Genomic DNA, 23,926 nt, shown 5'->3' on the forward strand with positions numbered 1-23,926 from the left:
TGCATGTATTTCATCATGGCCGGCTCCCTTGCTTCAAAGCCACCATTGACTTGGCTGACTATTAGCAGAAAGTCCGAGCAAACTTCAACTTTGGTTGCCCCGGCCGCCTTACACATTCTTAGGCCAGCCAACAAGGCTTCATACTTAGCTTCATTGTTTGAAGCTTGGAACTGAAATCTCATTGCATATTCAAACTTACCTCCTTCAAGAGACTGACATATGATACCAGCGTCACACCTAGTAGCTGTTGCACTACCATCCACGAACACTTTCCAGATCTGGTCTCCGACCGGCTGAAGATCAGGCCGAGTCATCTCAACCAAAAAATCTGCAAAGGCTTGCCTCTTGATTGCTTTTCTTGGCTCGAACATAATGTCAAAGCCCCTCAATTCCAAGGCCCACTTGAGCATACGGCCACTGGCCTCTAAGGTTGTAAATGGCTTCTTCAGAGGTTGGTGTGTGTAGATCACAATTGAATGTTCCAAGAAGTACGGCCGCAGCTTCTTTGATGCCATATACAATGCTAGGCCAAATTTTTCAACAGGGGGGTACTTAAGCTCGGCGTTGTGAAGTACATGACTGATAAAATAAACTGGGATCTGGTGGCCGTCCCTTTCAGTAAGCAGAACGACACTTAGAGAGCGTTCGGAGATGGCGAGATAAATGAATAACTTCTCATTCTTGAGTGGACTGACGAGCCGAGGCAATGTATGCAGATGGCTTTTTAGTTGTACAAACACTTCCTCGGCCTCTTCTGTCCACTCGAACATGGCTTTCTTCTTGATGGTTTGAAAGAAATAACGGCACTTATCCCCTGACCTTGACAGAAATCTACCAAGTGCTGCTAAACAGCCGGTCAGCCTTTGCACCTCTTTGATTGTTCTTGGTGACTTCATGTCCAGGACGGCTTGAATTTTTTCAGGGTTGGCCTCAATTCCACGTTGATCAATCAAAAATCCGAGAAATTTACTAGACTCAACACCAAAGACACATTTCTTTGGATTTAACATCTTATGCCGCCTGAGTTCGGTAAAAGTTTCTCGCAGATCCTTCAAATGGTCAGCCGGCTCTTTCGACTTGACAATCATGTCATCAATGTACGCCTCCATATTTCGGCCGAGCTGGTCTCTAAAGATTGTATTAACAAGTCGCTAAAAGGTGGCACGGGCATTCTTAAGGTCGAATGGCATAACTTTGTAACAGTACAACCCCTGCTCAGTCACGAACGCTGTTTTCTCTTGATCTTCTTCCCATAGGGGAATTTGATGGAATTCGGAGTATGCGTCCATGAAACTCATCAAGGCATGCCCGGCCATTGAATCAACCAGGCGGTCGATTTTGGGCAAGGGAAAACTATCCTTAGGGCATGCCTTGTTCAGATCTGTGTAATCCACACACATTCTCCAAGTCCCATTCGGCTTCTTCACGAGAACTACATTAGCTACCCAGTCTGGGTAATAACATTGTCGAATGAAACCGGCGTTCAGCAGCTTCTTCACCTCAGTCGCGGCCGCCTGATTCCTTTCCTCTCCATGATTTCTTTTCTTCTGACGGACATGCTTTATCAATGGATTCATGGCTAGCTTATGCACGGCCAGGTCAGGACTTATTCCTGGCATTTCACCAACTTCAAATGCAAATACATCTTTGAATTCTCTCAGCAGCTGAACTAACTCATCCCCAAGCATACCCAAAGCTACAGTGCCTACACTAACTGTCCGACCTGGTTGATCGGGGTCAAGCATTATATCTTGGTGGCTGCCGGCCAGTTGGGGCCTTAACTCTTCTGGCCAACCGACAGTCATTAGCTGCTAGGCTTGCTCTATCTTGGCCGCCTTGCGCTTTTGGACGACCTGGTATGCTGGGAGTGAGGTTCCTTCTTCTTTTGGCTCGGATGATTTTGGTCCGCGTGTGGTAGGCTTAACGGCCAAGTGATTACATTCCTTAGCCATTTTCTGACTTCCTTGGATCGTTCCAATTTTACCGTCCGTCCTCTCGAACTTTAGCAGCATTAGATGAGGTACAATGACTGTCTTAGCTGCATTCAGCGTGGGACGACCGAGTATGACGTTATATCTAGTCAGCTCTTTTACCACCAAGAAGCGAACAACCATATCTCTTCCTTCCCCTTTTTGCCCAAAACGGACGGGTAGGTCTATCCGCCCAACTGGGTGGATAATGTTCCCCCCAAATCCTACCAACGGGTGAGTGATGTCTTGAAGAGCATCCTCTGGGAAGCTTAGATTCTTCAGGGCGGCCAGGCTGATGATGTCGGCCGAGCTACCCGTATCAATCAATATTCGTCCGACCTTCAAGTTGGCTATCTTCGTAATGAATACCATAGGATCATTGTGCAAGGCTTTGACCTCCCCCCGGTCAGCCTCACTAATGGTTACTTCAGGGAAGGGTTCGGCCTTTACTACATGCGTTTGTATTACCTTTCCCAAGTTCCAGGCGTCCTGCTTGATCCCTTTCATGGTGGGGCCGCCTGAGGCGAAACCTCCTGATATCACAGCCACAAAGCCTGAATTAGTGTTATTCCCATCATCTTCCTTGTCTTTTTTCTTATCATTTTTCTGTTTCTTCTCGGACGTGTTGTATGTCCGTGTGTATGTGAACTTGGAATTCATCACATAAGAGTTCAGCATTCCCTTCTTGGCCAGCTTGTCCAACAACCTCTTCAGGTTGATGCAATCGTTCGTGTCATGACCCACATCTTTGTGGTAGTGACAGTACTTGTTCTTGTTCCTGTACTAATCCGGGCCTCTTAGCGGCTGGGGCTTTTCAAACTCGAACTTATCTTTGATTTCCATCAGGATGGAATAACAGTCCTTGTTGAACTCATACTGGGGCTCGTACGTCTTGACTTTCTTTAACCCAGCTTGCTGGCCGTCGGCCACCCAGACTTCTTTCCTCTTGTTTCCGTCTTTCTTTCGGCCGACCGAGTCTTGCTGAGAAGGTTGCTTCTTCTCAGCCCCCTTGGCTGGCACTTCTGATTTTGTGAGCGAACAAAAGTCCGCCGCCTCAATGTAAGCTTCGGCTTCCCGCAAAACACCTGCGTATGACCGAATCTTTTTTCTTACCAAATCAAACTTAAAACCATTATGCCTTAATCCCCGGAGAAACTCAGAGTATGTCATTTCGTCCGGAAGATTATGGATTTTGGCCTTTTCTTGGTTAAATCTTTGGACGTACGAGCGTAGTCCTTCATTTTTTCCTTGCACAATTGTTGCCAAGTTGAGACTTGTTTTTCTTGGTGGGATGTTGTAGGAGAAATTCCCTACAAACAGCAAACTGAGGGTGGTAAAACAATTAATGCACCCGGCCGGAAGGCTATTGAACCAATCCTGCGCCACTCCTTTTAAGGTGGCCGGGAAGCATTTGCACCATGTAGCATCATCTACACTTTGCAAGTACATCAGGTTCCTGTACGACGTGATATGTTCCTCTGGGTTGCCCGTACCATCATAGGCTCCCACGAGTACACTCTTCACCTTCGGCGGCTGAGAGGCAGTTAAAATATCTTGCGAAAACGGAGGCATCTTATCTCCAAGAGTCAGCAACCGCATTTTCCAATCAATTGGCTGAGGCTGCACAGGTTGTCCGGCCAGATAAGGAGTTTGACCGAACGTCTGACCGAACGGCCCATATTGTCCAAAGACTTGGGGTCTCGGCTGCAGAATGTCGTTAAGACCCTAAGGAGGCGTGTACTGGGGCGATTGCACTAGAATGGGGGTTTGAGTCCGCACAGCTTGACTTCTGCTGGAGATGGCCGCGTTGCTATGCTGGGTTAGAGAGTGGTTGGAGAATTCATCCGGCATTGTGGGAGTGGAGGCCGTGTCTGAGTAAGCGGCACGTTCCCGTTGTTTATGCCGAAGATAGTCTCTCGCGTCCTTCCAGCGTCGAGACGGCTCCGTGTCCTCTCTTCGAGGCTGTCTGCCCCTCTCCCCAACCGACTGGATTTTCGCCAACAGACTAGATAAATTCGTTCTTGGCACCCTAGGAGACCTTCCATTCGTCCTGCGAAATGGGGTGTTCCCAGCATCTGTTGCATGGGTTACTCTATTCTGAGTTTTCTTTGGAGCTCTTTCTCCCTCTTTTCTGGGCGGCTGCCTAGAGGTAGAAGCTCGAATGCTCTCAAACTCCTTCCGAAGTTTGTTGAGTGCGGTCTGCAAGGAAGCAACAGTAACTTGAGGATCATCAGCCTCTTGAAATGAGGCGGTCAAAGGGTCACTGGAATGAATTGTAGGGACTATATCCTCTACATGACTGTCCTCGCCTGGACGAGGACCGGTATTAGGTGTCTGACCATCTATTGCCATAACGGACGAGTATCCCCACAGACGGCGCCAAATGTTTCGGGGTTTTTTGTGATCTCCTAGGATACTGGTCGCGCTCTTCTGGAAACGAGACTGAGACACCTGCAAAACAACGAATATTCCTTTACCGGAATATTCGCCTCCGACGATCAAGTTAGAGATCGGGAAACAGAAAGTTTAGAGAGAGAAAGTAGAGAAAAGTTGGAGCTCTTTGATGCTCTTTTTAAGGTTATGTCATCATCCACCCTCCCATCATAAATGATTGGGGTATTTATAGGGGTGGGAGTATGTGCCCCTGTAGGGTCTGTAACCTAAAATTCCGTGACATGATTGGCTGCGCAATCAGAGAGTGCCACGTGTCACATGGGGGTGCCGCTTTGCGGCTTTCAATAACTTTCCTCGGGGTTTGGGCCCTGATATAATAAGGGCCCTTTCTCTTGCTGATTTCAGGTGCTCATTAGGGCATCTGACACGCGTCATCTTCCCATAGGGACACGTGTTGCCCTTTGACTGGGCCACGTGTCACTACGGGATTGGGCCACGTGTCACTACGGGATTGGACCACGTTTTTTTACCCTAAACTGGAAGGGGTACATAAGTACATTGCACGGGTTATAATTAACATAAAATTTTAATCTCATATAAAACCCTATAATCATTAAATATTGCTTTTTTCAATTTTTTAAAAAATGTATAATGAGCAATAACTTTTGATTCAATTCAATATAAAATTCAAGTTAACTGTTTTTTGAAAAGAAAATCAAGTATTTGTTTCAATTAAAAATATTGATTTTTATTTTAAATTATTGTTAAATTAACATTGTAATTCATAAATAAGTAAAAACCGTGCATTGCATGGGAGTTAAACTAGTTTTAATACTTTACACGAATATGTAGGGCTCTGAACGCAAGAAAACTTAGAATCATGGAGCAAAAGTAAACAAAATTGTCTATTCAATCTTGAAAAACTGAGTTAAGCACAAATTTAGGGTCTATCTTTATAAGTTTCTCACCTTTTATGACCTTTACTTTTTTTTCACCGTTTGGGACCTCAAGGGTATTTTCCGGCCAAAAAGTAACCAAAGATGAGTAAAAAAAAAGATCGTCCCTTGGTTAAAAAGTGAGTCCCCTAAAAACTTACCCTGGAAAACTAAAAAACATAGTCCCATATATATGTTATCTATGTTAATCTTTAAAGAGAACTTCCCTTTTAGTCGGAAACTTTTGCTTTACCAAATTATCCTTCAAATAAATAAAAAACAAATGGACAGCCCCACCTCTACGCACCACCTGCCACCCCACCTCCAGCAGCCCTTCCAAAAGTGTCGGCCGACTCAGCCTCCTCCCCGCACCGGCCGACCAGCCTCCTCCCCTGCTCCGTCCGACCCAGCCCCCTCCCCTACACTGTCCGACCCAGCCCCCCCTCCCTTTCCTCTTTAACCCCGTCGTGACCATCCACCGCCGGCTAAACCCTTAACTCGAAAAACCCTTATCGCCGCTCTTTCTCCCCCTTCATCAGTCGTCAGAAATCTCCGTCGATCTCCTTCGCCTTCAAAACCTTTTCAACTCTAAATTGCAACCAGTTCGTCGTCAATTAGGGTTTCGGTAACCTTCGATGTCACAATCTTCGTCTTCAATTTTACCAAGTGTTCATCAATTCGCGGGGGAGGGGGCTGGTCAGCCGGTGCGTGGGAGAGGGATAGATCGGTGGCGCTTGAGAGGAGGCTGGGTCAGCTGGCGCTCTGAGGAGGGTTGCTGGAGGGTTGGCGTAGGGCCGTGGGGGTTGAAGTTAGGGTGGGCTAGCTATTTTTCTTTTTTTTTCTTTTTAATTTTTCTTTTTTTAGTTTTAGGTTTTTTTTTGTTCTATTAAGCTTCTAGGCAGAGCAGAGCAGGAGTCAGTAGAGCAGAGCAGAGCCGAGCAGAGCAAAGTAGATTTCATTATTATTATTATTATTATTATTATTATTATTATTATTATTATTATTATTATTATTATTATTATTATTATTATTATTATTATTATTATTATTATTATTATTATTATTATTATTATTATTACCACTATTATTATTACTATTCTTATTACTATTCTTAATATTATCGCATTATTATTATAATCATTAAATATTATTATTAAATATTTATTATTATTATAAGAATTATAATTATTATTATAATTATTAAATATTATTTAATTATTATTTTTATTATTGTTATTAAAAATTAATAATTATTATTTTTATTATTATTATTAAAAATTAATAATTAGTATTATCTTTAAATATTAGTTATTATCTTTAAATATTAATTTTTATTATAAAAAATCAATTATATTATTATTATTATTATTATTATCTATTATTTATTACTATTATTCTTATTATTATTAAATATTAAATATTATTATTAATATTGTAATTATTAAATATTAATTATCATTATTATTATAATTATTAAATATTAATTATTTGATATTATAATTATTAAATATTAATTATTTATTACTATTATTATTAAATATTTTTTATTATTATTATTATTCAATATTAATTATTGTTATAATTATTAAATATTAATTATTTATTATTATTTTTAAATATTAATTTTTAATAAATTTATTATTATTAAAAACTAATTATTAATTATTATTATTATTATTATTAAATATTAATTTTTAATAGTATTACTATTATTAAATATTAATTATTTATTATTATTATTATTGTTATTATTAAGTATTAATTTTTAATATTTTAATTATTATTATTAAATATTAATTATTTATTATTATTATTAAATATTAATTATTATTATTATTATAATTCAATATTAAGTATTATTGTTAAGTAGAGCAGAGCAGAGCAGGGCAGAGTTGAGCAGATTGAAGCAGAGCAGATTTCAGCAGAGCAAAGCAGAGCAGCTCTAAAGAACGGGGCCTCGGTCGATTAGCTCGTTTTTCAGGTGTGGTAGGGTTGCTTGTAGGGGTTACTTATTCAGGGGTTACTTGTATGGGTTAACTTATTCAGGGGTTACTTGTAGAGGTTTCTTACTTAGTTGGTTAGCTCGTTTTCAGTGTGAGAGTAACCCCTGTCCGACCAAGTAACCCTTGAATAAGTAACTCATGAATAAGTAATAACCTCTATAATTTACCCCTGACTAAACGAGTTATCCCAGAATAAGTAACCCCTACCCGTTAAAAAAGAAAAAAAAAAAAAAAAAAAAGTAAGTCTTACAAGTATACCCTGACCAAACGAGTAACCCCCTACAAGTAATCCCTAACCAAACAAGTAACCCTAGAATAAGTAACCCCTACCCGTTTAAAAAAATAAATTACCCTTACATCCCTGTGTCCCTGACCAAACAAGTAACCCTCTACAAGTAATTCCGACCACACGGTATGACCAGCCATGTATAAAAATTTGTAAAAATTTAATATAGGACCAACAAAAGAAAAAGAGGGAGTATTAAACTTTTTTTTCCGTATAATAAAAGTATAACTAAATAACTAATGGTTTAGTACAAGTACAATATATAGTACAATCTATATTATCCAATGATATTGGTAAATTATCTCAATCAAAAATCACTCACGCGCCCAAAAAAAAATATTTAAAAAAAAAAAAAAGAAAAAAAAAACCATAATTTAAGCTAATTAACAAAGAAATGATAGTTTGAGTATCAAATAGTTTACACGAAGGTAAATAAAATCGATTTAAATACAAGAAATTCAAGGCTGTAAAGATTCTTCATGCTCCCCAACCAAATTATGATTAGTTTATAATTAGTCTTGCACCACCAACTAGGAAATCACATACGATCTTGCTAATTATTGTAAACATTAATCAAGTTGCTCTAGTGTTGTGGCCTGTCTTATAATAAGTCATGCTACACTCTTTTAATTTATTATTATTTTATGTGTATTTCATTCATGTGTTAAGTTACATTTTAAATTGGTTGACGTGCATATGAACATGAACAATAATTTAATTAATAATACATTTTTGTAGTATTATTTTATACATTATATGTTTGAAATATATGATGTCCACGTCCTTTATTATATTGATGTTTCCTAACTATAAAAATAAATGATCTCAAAATCATCCAAATGAAATTTAAAAATTATGTGTGTCTGGTGTTACAGAGGCATGCCATCCATGCACACGAATAATGTACGTATCGTATATTCGTATGTACTACTCGAAAAGTTTGTGTTGGTCCATATATATATATATATATATATATATATATATATATATATATATATATATATATATATATATATATATATATATATACATGAAACCTAATGAAATCATTCATCTTGTTCTTCCAAAACTTCTTATTATAGCTTGAACATAAGCTCTTGTTAGCTTTTATCCAACAATAAAATGGCTAATTCGATCCGAAGAACTACTTCTCACGTTCGTTCAAGCAGTTGGCCATGTACTCCGTACCCTCTAGAGTCGAGCATCGAGGATCTCTTGCTCAAGATCACTAGCTCGAGCTCATCACCGTCTTCTTCGGTGGCATCCATATGTAACAACTTGTATGATATCAAGAATTTGTATGAAGGCATCAACAATTTAATCAAGTGTTCCATGAACCAAAAAGTGCTTTCCCTTGGAGAACACCAAAGTGTTGTTGAAGAGGTTCTAGAAGGTTCTCTTGGCTTATTAGAAGCTTGTTCAACCACTAATGATGTTTTGTCCATGATGAAAGAATCCATCGTCGAGCTTCAATCATGTCTTCGAAGAAAAAGCAGTGAACAAGAAAAGGATATCAATGCTTATTTGATGTCAAGGAAGAAAATTCAAAAAAGGGCAAACAAATGCTTACAAAAGTTGCACAAGCTAAACTTGGAGAAAGATGGAAAATACAACATCCCTACTTTGAAAATGCTAAACGAAGCTGAGATTATTAGTTTTTCGAGTTTGAAATATGTCTTGGCTTATTTTTCCGAACCAACAAACAAAGGAAAGAGTTGGTCATTAATGACTAAATTGATGCAATCTAAGAGCATATCATACGATACACAAGCGGATTCTAACGAAATAATGAAGATTGATGACGCGATTTTTGCTCATAGAGCAAAGAAGACAAACGTTGATGTTAAAATGAGTCAAGAATTGTTGAAACAATTAGGAGCACTTGAAGTGAGTGTTCAAGAGATTGAAGAGTCCTTGGAGGCAATATCTAGATGCTTATTAAGAACAAGGGTTTCCCTTCTTAATGTAATTAGCCATTAGTTTCCACTATATTGGGAAACCAATTTTGTAAAGGAAGAAAAACTTAATTCATTCTATTTTACACAAATAAAAGTATTCCAATAGAACTACATTATCTTTATTTTTCTCATGGAAATTATACCAATTCCATTTACTTTTTCCTTGTGATCGAAGTATGGTTGTTAAAAATAGAAAATAAAAAAATAAAAAGGTATGGTTGTTCTTAAAAAAAAAAAACATGACTAATACAACTACCTCCAAATAAATTAGTGTCCACTTACAAAAGTGGGGAAGCTTGTGAAAAATATAACCTTGATTCAAACCTTCTATTTTATTTGCCATTTGGTTTCTTAACACTGGACAATTTATAAAGTAAAATGGATCAACTCTTCATATTACTTTACATTTTTTTCCAATCCAATCCTCTAACCTATCATTTTTTTTTTTTATTAAGCAAAGGTATACACAAGAAGTTAGGATAATCTTCTCTCAAGATTATACCCTAACTTATCATAACCACCATGTTGATAAAATATATTTATCAAATTTAATAGATAAAAAAACCTTTTGGTTGTTATTATCATGCTCGCTTGCTCTTGCGACAACACAAAATTGTGTTACCCAAATACGCCCATGTTATGTCCAAACTAAAACTTGATTACAATGTACGCTATTTTTCACCTATAATTTCCACCTCTAAGTTAAGGCATCTCCTAAAGTGAAAGAAACATGTATAAGAACTAATAATTACCTCAGCTACAACTTAACAAACGAAGCTCAGAACACGCTTCAATGGAGGAAAATTCAACGCAGCTTCAATAGAAGAGAAAATGACAGCACAGTAATTGGAAGGGAAAGAGAAAGTAATTATGAAGAGAGAGAAATAAAAAAAATTAAAAAAAAAAAAAAAGCAAATGAGTGATAGCAAGTGATATCAGGAAAAAGGAGGAACAAAAAAAAAGAACAAAGTTGAGGTGGAAGGCAACGCAAGTCAACATGCAGTGGTAAGACCGTAAATAGCTTCCCAAGCCAAGGATAATTTCGGCAACTTAGGGTCCATAAATAGACAAAAACTTTTTATGATTCCAACAACAGCTATAATAATTTCAAATTTCAACATAAAGTTATTCACTTGACAAAAAAAAGTTATTTTTACTCATTTAAATAGAAATGAGCAAAGCTATATTTTTATATCACTAACTCATAGTACGTACAAATTTTGCTCATTTAAGTCAAATGAGCAAATTTTAAAACCAATTGGACTTTACTAGGTACGACAGATTATACAGTGCATGAGTTGCAACTTAGCCTACAAAGCCCTTGATCTGATACAACCTCCTACCGGCTACCGCAGACCCACAATAGATAGGTTGCAGGTGTGCAGCTTTTGTGTCCACCTGCAGAACGAAAAGTTCAAGTGTAAATTACATAGGAAATGTAGAACATTTTAAAATGTTCTAAAAAGAATTACTGTGTATTTTTGCTTATCTTAATACTAGTAGCAAACATTCTAAATAACCTATCTATAGGAACAAACAAAAGGTGAAATTAAAGCAAATACATTAATTTCAAATGATTACTAAAGTACTTTAATCTTTATGGAACACCAACAAGCCTTTCAACGAGAATCTTATGCTCCATTTACTTATATTAGAAAAATCAACATTTCCACTTTTTACATGTTACAATGCTCCAAACATTTCATACAATATTGTTCCCAAAGAGTGTTTGCACACACACACGAACACAAACCTTTTAGGCAACAGGTCCACAAACTTAATACCTGATTCAACAGACAGCCTTGTCTTTCCTACTTAAAAAAAAGAGGTTTTTTCATAAGCTAACGAGCTAGAAGAAGATATCCTATTAGCATGGATGTAATACATTAAACCCAAGATGATTATCCCTCACCAATAACAACCTTGTGGCTGAAAATAAAACAGGACAATCATGACCTTCTAAAATCCTTCAATTTTTTCCTCAATGTAGAAATAGCACCTCAAGTGTATTAATAATTAAATGCAGTTCCCCACTACCCCAATGGCTACTACTACTGCAACTTCAAGGGTCTTATTGTGATTTGGACCTATAGAGTATAGAAACCAAACACCAACAATGAACGTTTCTTAATATTTCATCAGGCTCTCATTATAATACCACTGACATCATAATTGGCAAGGTAAGCATAACAACAATGATGTCAGAATAAAAAAAAAGGTCCCTTATAAAGAATGAAAAGTGAACCTTTTGTAAAATTTGCTATCCATTCCATTCTAGTTTTGCCAGAGACATGACATTGAGCCATTGACCACAAAGGAGAAACATGTAACATCATAATCCACATCCAAGATAAATAATAAAGTATCCTAACACTAAAAACTTCACGAGGATGTGAACAGGCCCCAAGGAAAAATTACCAACAAAAACATTCTAAAATGATCGATACAATGATCCTCCGACAGCCGGAGCTAACCACATTTCACATAGCAAGACATTATTGGTCCCCAAACCACATGGAAAAATTACCAATAAACACATTTTAATAAAAGACTGCAGCAACCCTTCCCACAACTAGAGCCTACCTTTCACATAAGGCAAGCCAAGAAAATGTAGGTTGCAAGAAGTAAAAATTACCCTAAGTCTTAACAATTAAAAATACAACTATATTAGCAACTACTTGAGCATGAAAATATGTGAAGAAATAATTATAGCAAGTAGCAAAGCTATATGTTCAAGTTCACATATCAAATCGTCCAGAAATAGAAAATTACCAAAAGCCTCTTCTAACTCTGTGTTAGTCTTGGTCTACAGAGTTCTCATATCAGTTTTCTTTCTTTTTAACTTAGGTCCCACCTTACCTGATTTGCAAAAAAGCCAGTTATGCACATGATAGAATGCGCCGACAAATAAGGACAATAGTAAAAACTTGTATTACTAAATAGAAAAAAGCAGACAATACTGTTGAAAGCCATACACCAACAGTCCAACACCAAGAGGTTACACTACATGCCAAAAACTGAATGGCGTAAGAGTTCACTCTAATTAGATGTTACTTTATGTCCACACGGCTACCCTGGAATTCATTTTTTCTTTGCAGTCTTAGTTACCTTGTTTATCAGATATGTACAACAACAAAAGAAAGAAAAAATCAAAATGCATTCTCTATTCTCTACAAAGAACAAATAATGAGAATTCGATGAAAAAAAAAAATCCTTACCCTGTTTGGGGAGAGTGGATTGGGAATGATATATAAATGTACAACCTTTCTCCAAATAGTATAAATTAAAAGCATATGTATACCTTATTTTATTTATTTTTTATGTAAGTTGGTATGTATCATAAGGAGGCAAGCACTAGTTTCTACCCGTGAAGGTTAATAACATCCAGTTGAGAAACTGGCAAATATTAGTAATCCAGGTCTAAGGGCAATATTATGATTCCTCACCGTCCATTACTATTCCCTTATTATTGTGATAGAAAAAAGTGAGGACAAGGGGTTGAATAGTGGTAAGCTCTTCAACCTCCTGCACCCTAAGAGTGGGTAAACATACCTTGACTTTGCTTGACCTCCAGTCTTTGCATTTGCTTGACTTCCAGTGTCTGATTGTTCTCCTGTGTTTGCTTGCTCTCCCGTCTCTACTCTATTCTCCAAATCCAATTTCAATAGATTACATCTATTAACCAAATCGGCCAACCCAGTTAATCCTGTCAATTGCAATTCATTTACTTCTCCTTTGATGTGTTGCATCAATATATATCCTGCAAAAGCATGCAGATGAGGAGATAAATCAGTTGTGCCAATCTGCAGACTCTAGTTTTCTTTGATCAATACATCCATTGAAAGCTGTGTAATTATAAAACTTGGCACATTTGTGTTTCAAACAAGCATAGCAGACAAAAGGCGCAACAATGCATATAAATCATTCAGATTTCTTACTCCTAGCTGTCACCCAAAAGGTGCATAACCACATTTAAAACTCAAATGTGCCAAGTTTTATAATTACACATTTAAAACTCGCGTTTTAAATACCTCATTTAATCTGACCAAATATCTCATTTAAAACTCAGGATAGGCAGTATAACAGAAATAATGGGCACAGAGTCAAAGTTTCAGATGGGTGAACATTTTACTGAATATGAAATTTCTAGGAGAAATACAATGGAGGAAAAAGACAAAAAAAAAAAAAAAAAAAAAAAAAAAAAAAAAAAAACTCATTATAAAACATACCAAACGCTTATGTCATTCTTTCTTTACCCTTTTTTTTAAAAGGTTTTTTTAAAAAAATTAACGTATGAACTTGCCAAGTGCTCGGAGCATTTTCAGATCAAATTTCTGGGCTAGACTTTCATGCCCTATGGCTTGAGCTCGTTGAAGGGCAAGCTTCTTTAGGCTGATAAGCATGTCCTGTCAACGTTGTATTACCATCAAGTCAGTAACAAAGTTTTGGCAATAAATTATGCATCAACAATTAATTAACTTGCATATATATATATATATATATATATATATATATATATATAAACATAAGGAGGTACATGATCTATCATCCAGCTTCCAGCCACAACTAAATTATAAGCAATAGCCTTACAATATTAGTCAGATCAGTCTTTACATTATTGAACCCAAAAGATTGTAAATTTGTAACAGATCTCTAATATAAATGCAGAACTAAATGTCTACTGCAATAGCCCCTCCACCCCAATGGCACCACATTGAATAGTATGCTTTTAAAGTTTGGAATAAGTGCTAGTGTTGACATGGGTATCTCAATGCTTTTAGATTACACAAAGAAAATAAACTGCAACATAGGACGTAAAAAATAAATAAATAAGAAATTTGGTTTAATCTGTTGAACTTTTGAAACCTGAATCTGCTAATTTTTATCAATTAAATTTGTATGTCCTAAGAAATATTACCTAATTTTCACACCAATGTGATATGGCACAAGATCCACTATACCACTATCTAAACATCAACCAACTATTAGTTTTCTGACTAAGTAATGAACAGCAACACTTATGTTGATGAGCGGTAACAAATGCGCTCAGTTTGTAGAATCACGCTTGATCCTATCAAGTTGCCAGCCTTGCCATTAAAGCTCTTGGTGCAAACTATTCAATATAAGAATTTATATTACTGGCCTAATTTAACATGAATTCATGACATAATATAAGCAGAATATGAGCCTATTGATCATAACATAAGGTCAAGCTTACAAGTTCCGACTCGGATAGTGAACACAGCCATTTGACATCGTCAGGATGATTATTACCAATAAATTTGATCTCATCCATGGTCTCTGACATCGTAAACCTATCAATAAAAATAAAGAAATAGAAGAATTAACAATTCTGTATAAGATTACATATCAGTACAATAAGGAACATATTTATCATGTTCAATATTTGAATCCAATAACACAATCCAAAACTCAAATCACTAGTCATAAATTTTAAAAATGCAATTGAATTCAACTATTTCTCAGGTTTAGAAGCGATCAATTATCATTTTTTTTAAGTAAATAAATCAATTGTCATCCTTCACTAGAAAAAAAAATCTAAACTATCATTCAATACTGTGAAGTTATTAAATTCACCCAAACATTAAGCACTTATAAGGGAGTCTATCTCTATGGATTTTGTGATGGGATTACCACTTATAAGGGCAGCAAAGAATGCTATTTGGGTCATAGTTGATCGTCTAACAAAGACAACAAGGTTCATAGCAATAAAGGACACTTGGAATGTGAATCAGTTGGCAAATGCCTATGTGAAAGAAATTGTGAGGTTACATGGAGTTTCTAAAGATATTAATTCAGACAAAGATTCAAGATTTTTATCAAAGTTCTGGGAAATATTTCAGCAAGCATTTGGTACTATCCTGAAGTTTAGCACAGCGTTTCACCCTACTATAGATGGACAAATGGAGAGAACAATTCACACCCTAGAGGACATGTTAAGAGCTTGTGTGATGGACTTTGGTGGATCATGGGACGAAAGATTACCTATGATCGAATTTTCATACAATAATAGCCATCATGCGAGCATAGGAATGGCACCTTATGAAGCGTTGTATGGGAGAAAATGTAGGAGTCCCTTGTGTTGGAGCGATATCAATGAGTCTTTAACTTTGGGGCCACAAATGATTGAAGAAACAACGAAGCAAGTTAGGCTTATCCAGGCAAACATGAAGGCAGAGGATCGACAAAAGTCAGATGAATAGGAGAATAGTGGAATTTGAAGTCGGGGAAAAGGCTTTACTTAAGGTTTCACCTACCAAGGGAGTCATGCGGTTTGGTAAAAAGGGGAAGTTGAGTCCTAGATACATTGGGCCATATGAGGTGTTAAAGAGAGTTAGAGAGGTGGCATGCCAATTAGCCTTACCCATGGAGCTAGCCAATGTTCATAATGTTTTTCATGTTTCCCAACTCCGAAAGTATGTTCATGACCCTACCCATGTTATCCAACCTGAAACTATTGAGCTAGATGAGACCTTAACTTTCGAAGAACGCCCTGTGAAAATTCTCTGACACCAAAACGAGAAGTACTCAAAATAAGGCGGTAAAGTTACTTAAAGTGCTATGGTCTAATAGAAGAAGCAACTTGGGAAGCTGAGCATGATATGAAAAAGCGTTACCTAGGACTTTTTGACTAGGTATGATAAGTTTCGAGGTCGAAACTCTTAAAGGGGGGTAGAATGCAATACTAACTTAGCCTATGTCATCGCGTGAGCCTTATTTGAGAGCTAACTTTCAAGTTCGAGGACGAACTTTTGTTTTAAGGGGGAGTAGATGTAATACCCCAAATTTTCTAGCTAGTATAAACTTTAATTATATATGTTATTTTAATAGATTTTATAATTATTATTTTCGGATTTGATAAAAAATTAAAAAATAAAAATAAAATAAAATAAAAAATACATCCTTATTTCAACGTAGGATTCAATCCTATTAAAAAACTAATTTTATCTACAATTTGAATTTTAATCTTATCATAGTTAGTTACATGAATCTATCTTATACCACAATTCCACCCAAATTCCACCCTATATAATTCTTGGCCGTGAGAAAGGGAGTGCACAAAGAAAAAAAAAAATACTACTACATTGCTTCTTCTTCCACCCCATCTCCATTAATTGGTAAGCCAAATTGATAGGTAAAAGAGCTCATAATTCTTCTTTATTTTGATGACTTTAACTAGACAATTAAGCTCCAATCTTACAACTAGAAACCTTTAACTCCTTTCATTGTACAACCCGTAACTTCGTTGACGAACCCAATCTTTTGGGCACTTAAATCGAATTTGTTGCTTATCTCCATTTTTATATCTCAATACTACACCACCATAGCTTCAACTCATACCGTCAATTATCATCATCATTATTGCTACACACATTTCCGCTTTCGAAATTTGCTAAATCCATCAAAATACTATTAGTATATATATCCTGCTACTATCTTACAAAAAGGGGGAGTGGAACAAGTTACAGTATATGGGTTGGAGTACTATATATATGGTGGTGGATTGTCATATTTTGTAAACATTTAATTTGATGATTTCATAAGTTTGGTTAATGGTGTTTTGTGGGTTTCGTTTCTTTTTTTTTTTTTTTGAAAAAAAAAAAAAAAAAAAAAGAAAGAATTTTACCTTTAACTTTTGTTTTACGAAAGCTAAATGGTCATCTTCAATATTTATCACTCAACTTATTATCAATTAGTGTACTTATGGGGTGATTAGATTATGGGTGGTAATATGTTGATCTTACGCCTAACTTCTCAATTAGTTGCATAATTATCTAACTTAGGCCATTTATTTGTTTATTTGTAGACGAAGGTCGTATAGGTGATTACTCGGGGAACTACTAACCTTTATCCACGAGTCAGGTAATTTTCAATGTCCATCATCTTTAAAATCCCGTAAGGAAATTGTTTTGATATATTGTGTGCCAAATACGTGCTTATGTAATTATATGTGAGGAGTAGGCTATCGTATGATATATATTATGGAATCAATTTATATACTAGCTTTCTATTTTGTGTACTAGTATATGTATTTTCGGAAAATTTGATTATTTGATATCATATGAGTTTTTTTTAAATAAACAAGGAATTGGATGATTGGTAATATGTGATTGATGGTCTATGTGTTATGTAGGATGACTATGGTCTAATAATACTGAAATTGAAGTATTGTTACTTGGAATTAAATTGATTTGTGCAATACTTGTGTACAATGTAATCGGATGATTTAATCTAATAAAATGTCCAGTGAAATTTAATTTAAGAAGGGAAATGAAACCCGAAAGGGTGAAGAACAGGTTGCCCACTAGTAGTTATGGTTGCTACTAGTTGGTTTAAATTATTGTATATTGTTGTTAGTCTTCCTCCTAATCACTGGGTATTAGTGAGAGGTGTGCATACTAGGGATATTCTGTTTATTTCATGGCCATTTGGGGTAACGCGCGACCCACTGTAAAGTAGGTGGTGACAAGGACTAGTCCCGGCTTATTGGCGTTCTCTTTCCCTCTCTTAACTAAAGTAATAAAATGTTATGTGACAAGTTAATTTTAGTTAAGTATTATAATGTCTATGAGACTATATTATGTATAGAATGTTTTGAACTAAAATTATTTATTTTACGGGATGGAGTTGGAATTACTCAGTTTATCTTTTGGGAGTTTTCTCTCTTTTCTTGTTTCTGATTTATTTTGCAGGTTGGTAAGAGAGTACTCGGTTACGTGTGAGAAGACGTTAGAATAATCACGTAGCTAAGACATTTTAGTTTATTTCCGAATTTAATTATTTTTTTTTCACCTATTAGTTTCAAAATAATTGCAGTTTTGATGTAATGTCTATTTTATTTTGCCACCAATTAGACCACTTAGTTTATTAATTATTATTTCATTTTTTGCTTTGCTTTTATTTTCTACGGAAAATAGGTGTGGCAGTAACACTCTCACAGTTCGATAGTTGGATTTTGAAAGTTAAAAAGGTTACTCTTATTGTTTTAAAAATACTCGAATTTTGAGGGTGTTACAGAATTGCAATTGACAGGATTAACTGGGTTGGCCGATTTGGTTAATGGATGTAATCTATTGAAATTGGATTTGGAGAATAGAGTAGAGACGGGGGAGCAAGCAAACACAGGGGAACAATCAGACACTAGAAGTCAAGCAAATGCAAAGACCGGAGGTCAAGCAAAGTCAAGGTATGTTTACCAACTCTTGGGTGTAGGAGGTTGAAGAGCTTACCAATATTCAACCCCTTGTCCTCACTTTTTTCTATCACAATAATAAGGGAATAGTAATGGAGGGTGAGGAATCATAATATTGCCCTTAGACCTGGATTACTAATATTAGCCAGTTTCTCAAGTGGATGTTATTAACCTTCACGGGTAGAAACTAGTGCTTGCCTCCTTATGATAGATACCAACTTACATAAAAAATAAATAAAATAAGGCATACATATGCTTTTAATTTATCCTATTTGGAGAAAGGTTGTACATTTATATATCATTCCCTATCCACTCTCCCCAAACAGGGTAAGGATTTTTTTTTTCATAGAATTCTCATTATTTGTTCTTTCTAGAGAATGGAGAATGGAGAATGCATTTTGATTTTTTCTTTCTTTTGTTGTTGTACATATCTGATAAACAAGGTAACTAAGACTACAAAGAAAAAATGAATTCCAGGGTAGCCGTGTGGACATAAAGTAACATCTAATTAGAGTGAACTTTTACGCCATTCAGTTTTTGGCATGTAGTGTAACCTCTTGGTGTTGGACTGTTGGTGTATGGCTTTCAACAGTATCATCTGCTTTTTTCTATTTAGTAATACAAGTTTTTACTATTGTCCTTATTTGTCGGCGCATTCTATCATGTGCATAACTGGCTTTTTTGCAAATCAGGTAAGGTGGGACCTAAGTTAAAAAGAAAGAAAACTGATATGAGAACTCTGTAGACCAAGACTAACACAGAGTTAGAAGAGGCTTTTGGTAATTTTCTGGACGATTTGATATGTGAACATGAACATATAGCTTTGCTACTTGCTATAATTATTTCTTCACATATTTTCATGCTCAAGTAGTTGCTAATATAGATGTATTTTTAATAGTCTGATTCTACATTTCCTACGTAATTTACACTTAAACTTTTCGTTCTGCAGGTGGACACAAAAGCTGCACGCCTGCAACCTATCTATTGTGGGTCTGCGGTAGCCGGTAGGAGGTTGTATCAGTTCAAGAGCTTTGTAGGTTAAGTTGCAACTCATGCACTGTACAATCTGTTGTACCTAGTAAAGTCCAATTGGTTTTAAAATTTGCTCATTTGACTTAAATGAGCAAGATTTGTACGTACTATGAGTTAGTGATATAAAAATATAGCTTTGCTCATTTCTATTTAAATGAGTAAAAATAACTTTTTTTGTCAAGTGAAAAACTTTATGTTGCAATTTGAAATTATTATAGCTGTTGTTGGAATCATAAAAAGTTTTTATCTATTTATGGACCGTAACTTGAAATCTACAATCTTTAAAACGAGAGAAGTTTGGCGAAACTATTCATTATGAACAGTAGAATAGTGTCTTACCGAAATTTGTTCCTCCTTTTTCCTGACATCACTTGCTATCACTCATTTGCTTTCTTTTTTCGGAGCTTTTTTGGTGCAGCAGGGCAATAGGGTGCTGCCAAGTCAGTAAAAATAACAGATTACGTACGCATAACGGGATTACTATTCACTCGCATAACGGGGTTACTGGTTTTGTCAAGGTTACTTGTATTTTATTTTTCACGGGTTACTTGTTTTTTTTTTTTTCAGGGGTTACTTGTATTTTTTTTTTCAGGGGTTACTTGTATAGATTACTTATTCAGGGGTTACTTATATTTTTTTTTCAAGAATTACTTGTATTTTTTTTTCTAAGAATTACTTGTATTTTTTTTTTCAGGAGTTACTTGTATTTTTTTTTCAAGATTTACTTGTAATTTTTCCAGGGGTTACTTGTATTATTTTTTTTTTTTCAGGGTTACTTGTATGGGTTAATTAAAGGGTTACTTGTATGAGTTACTTATACAAGGGTTACTTGTATGAGTTACTAATTCAAGGGTTACTTATATGAGTTACTTCAAAGGTTACTTGTATGGATTACTTAATCAAGGGTTACTTGTTACTTATTCAACGGTTGCTTGTAAGCCCCATACCAAACCAGTAACACCCTACAAGTAACCCTTGAGCAAAACTAGTAACATCCTACAAGTATTCCCTAACCAAACCAGTAACACTCTACCAGTAACCCTTCAGCAAAACTAGTAACACCCTAAAAGTAACCCCTAACCAAACCAGTAACACCCTACAAGTAACCTTTGATCAAAACCAGTAACACCCTACGAGTAACCCCTGATCAAACCGGTAACACCCTCGCCAAACCAATAACACCCTACATGTAACCCCTGACCAAACCAGTAACACCCTACAAGTACCCCCTGACCAAACCAGTAACACCCTACAATTTTTGACGTAGAATATTCGATCTAAGATTCCACGAAAAAAACGAGCTCACATTTCTTTGGTTCTCATCGATTTCACTAATTCAAATGTTGTTGATGATCTTAAGGATAATTAATCACAATTTTTTACAGCCATTTAACACCCAATTTCTACATTTTCGGGCTTTAATTGCAGCAATTTGGCAAAGAGGAGAGAGATGATGGGTGGTGTAGAGATATGGTTATTGGTGATATGTGGTTTGGCTTGAAGAAGAAGCTAAGAAAAGAGGAGAAAGAAAATGGGTGGAGTAGAGATATGGTTGTTGGTGATGTGTGATTTGGCTTGGAGAAGAAGATAAGAAAAGAAAAGAGAGAAGAGTTGTGGTATTTTTAAAAAAAAAATAATAAAAATTGTGGCGTGTGGCAGCCACATACAAAAATTTGTGTTCTTTTTTTATTTCTCTCTCTCTTCATACTTATTTTCTCTTTCCCTTCCAATTACTGTGTTGTCATTTTCTCTTCTATTGAAGCTGCGTTGAATTTTCCTCCATTGAAGCGTGTTCTGAGCTTCGTTTGTTAAGTTGTAGCTGAGGTAATTATTAAACAACTATGTATATAAAGCTACTGTACAGTAATACAAGATGGGAGTACAAGGGTATTGAATTAGCAACTTAGCACTAACAATTTATGTTAAAAGTTGGGAGAACATGCAAGAAAATGCATAAAATGCCACCTATACGGTCATACATTGATACAGAGCTACCCATCGAGCAACAATAAAACACATACAACGCTACCCATCAAGCAACAATAAAATATAAAACAGATAAAATTTCAAATTTAAGAGCCCTCAAGCAACAATAAAATATAAAACAGATCATTTCAAATTTAGAGGGCCCAAAGTATCAATTGAAATAATAACTCGCATGTTGATAGAAATCAGTCTATACAATTTCATGGCAGTCCACTAATACAAACTACAGCACTACAATTCACGCCAAACAACATCAAATCGGCAACCACAAATAGTACCAAGTAAATTATTTCATCAAATTAAAGCAACATCACATTAGCACCAACGATTACAATTCAAACTATGCATAAGACATGAATAAACCAAGAAATTAAAAAGTTCTATTAGTGCAATTATAACAAACAAAAGACTAAGAACTCACCGTAATCGATTTGTTTTGGTCTTTCTAATAAGTCTGCAACGCCGAAGAAGACTCCCACCACGAGTCTAGTAGTGGCCGGTAAGGATACTGCGAAACGGAGACAAGGGTTTCACTAAGTTGCAACAAAGGGGGAAATTTAAATTCATTGCAAATAAATTAGATCCGGTAAGATTACCTGGAGAAACCGTCGATAAAATTACTTCGATGAACTAGGAAACTACTGGCGACTTGAAGTGAATGCAGGAAGGAGAAGAGGAGGAGAAGGAGAAGGAGAAGGAGAAGGAGAGAGAAAATGGGATGGAGGACAGAATTAGGGTTTTTTGTTTTTTAATTTTTTTTAAAAGTAAAACACACGGTCTTCATTAATTCTTCGCTCAGCTTTTTTTTTTTTTAACTGACATTTTAGATTTTCGGGTATTTCGGGTACCCGAAACTGTGTTAACGGGTATCCAATACCCGAAGTCCCGAACCGTTAATTCCTTATCGGTTCGGTTACCCGACCCGAATTTCTTAAACGGTTTGGACCCAATTTTTCGGTACGATTACGGTTTGGTTTTTCAGTTTTTTTTGGACTGCGGAGTATATATTGAGTTTTGATGAGAATTTAATTTGAAGGGAGAAAATTGTAATGCAAACGGATTCTTGCGCCCTTGGAAAACACCAAAGTGGTGTTGAATGTTGGAAATAGTAATGCAAACGGATTCTCGCTCCCGATCGGGCGGTGGTTCGCCCGACCGGGCGTAGTTGGCTAAGGAAAAAGAAGAGCTCCCGCGCCCGATCGGGTGGCTCTCGCCCGACCGGGCAACAAAGTCGAGTTTTGACGAGCCCGATCGGGCGGCTCTCGCCCGATTACTCGCCCGGTGTGGTTTTCTAGATCGCCCGACCGGGCGGTGATTCACCCGACTGGGCGCAACACCATGTCTGGAAAACTTCATCTCGTGCCCAATCGGGCGGCTGGTTGCCCGATCGAGCCCGCCTTTTTTCCTAGGTCGGTTTGTTTTATTTGTCTTCGATTTTCGGGACTCATATAAATACGAGCATTGCCTTTCTATCTTCATTCATTCACTTTCAAACCAAAAACACAAACCTACCTTTTGAGATCTGAACAGTTCTTGAGCAATTCCACTCTTCAGGTTCGGGTGCACGGATTACGGAGAGATTTGCGTTAAACTTGGGGAGTGTGCGTCACTAGGAAACTTGTACCGGTGGTGGCGTATTTCGCTTCTAAGGCAGTGGATTATTGTTCCACGGCGCGACTGTGAGTTTGTGATATTCAATCCAGGAAAGTTCTAATCTTTTGTTTGTTATTGATTTCAACAATTATTTTACCAACAATTTAGAAGCGAAATAATTTTTATTTGTTTTGTTGATATCATGACTAGCAATTCTCAAACTCGTTTATACCTAAATTTGTCTAAGGTTGAGTCTCTTGATGGAATTAATTATAAGAGATGGTCACAAAGGATGTTGATTGCTTTTGAACAAGTAGAGGTTGATTATGTTTTGTTTAGGGATACCCCAAAACCTATTGAACAAACCAATGCTATGATTGAAATTTCTAGTACTCCTGTTCCTGGGAATAAAGAATCTGGTACTAGCCAGAGGACCACTACTGTCATTGTTAATGAATCTGAAATCAGGAAATTTGATCGTGATAATAAGTTTGTTAGAGGTCATCTTTTGAACAGCATGAAAAACAACATTATTTGATTTGTATGTCAATATAA

At 36.3% G+C, this 23,926-nt stretch overlaps 2 protein-coding genes across 4 annotated transcripts; one reads left to right on the forward strand and one right to left on the reverse strand.

Moving 5' to 3' along the window:
• Positions 1 to 8,710: 8,710 nt before the first annotated feature.
• Positions 8,711 to 9,568, forward strand: LOC145592272 (uncharacterized). The gene has a single exon (XM_081648721.1). The coding sequence runs from the start codon at positions 8,711 to 8,713 to the stop codon at positions 9,566 to 9,568; it is 858 nt and encodes a 285-aa protein (XP_081504847.1).
• A 1,063-nt stretch (positions 9,569 to 10,631) lies between these two features.
• LOC145592479 (uncharacterized) lies at positions 10,632 to 22,541 on the reverse strand. 3 transcript variants are annotated; one of them, XM_081648946.1, is made up of 8 exons: positions 22,375 to 22,541; positions 22,200 to 22,286; positions 20,132 to 20,225; positions 14,765 to 14,861; positions 13,850 to 13,952; positions 13,099 to 13,306; positions 12,319 to 12,405; positions 10,632 to 10,944 (listed from the first exon to the last, which is right to left on the reverse strand). In XM_081648946.1, the coding sequence occupies exons 3-7, from the start codon at positions 20,158 to 20,160 to the stop codon at positions 12,402 to 12,404; spliced, it is 441 nt and encodes a 146-aa protein (XP_081505072.1). In that variant the 5' UTR covers positions 20,161 to 20,225; positions 22,200 to 22,286; positions 22,375 to 22,541; the 3' UTR covers positions 10,632 to 10,944; positions 12,319 to 12,401. The 3 variants fall into 3 exon arrangements, with proteins under 3 accessions (XP_081505072.1, XP_081505073.1, XP_081505074.1); XM_081648948.1 differs by lacking the exon at positions 20,132 to 20,225 and having other exon boundaries at positions 10,634 to 10,944; positions 22,375 to 22,538; XM_081648947.1 differs by lacking the exons at positions 22,200 to 22,286; positions 22,375 to 22,541 and having other exon boundaries at positions 20,132 to 21,915.
• Between the last annotated feature and the right edge of the window lie 1,385 nt (positions 22,542 to 23,926).

The sequence above is a fragment of the Chenopodium album genome, chromosome 18 (assembly GCF_948465745.1).
Source record: "Chenopodium album chromosome 18, dcCheAlbu1.1, whole genome shotgun sequence".
NCBI classification, from domain to species: domain Eukaryota; kingdom Viridiplantae; phylum Streptophyta; class Magnoliopsida; order Caryophyllales; family Amaranthaceae; genus Chenopodium; species Chenopodium album.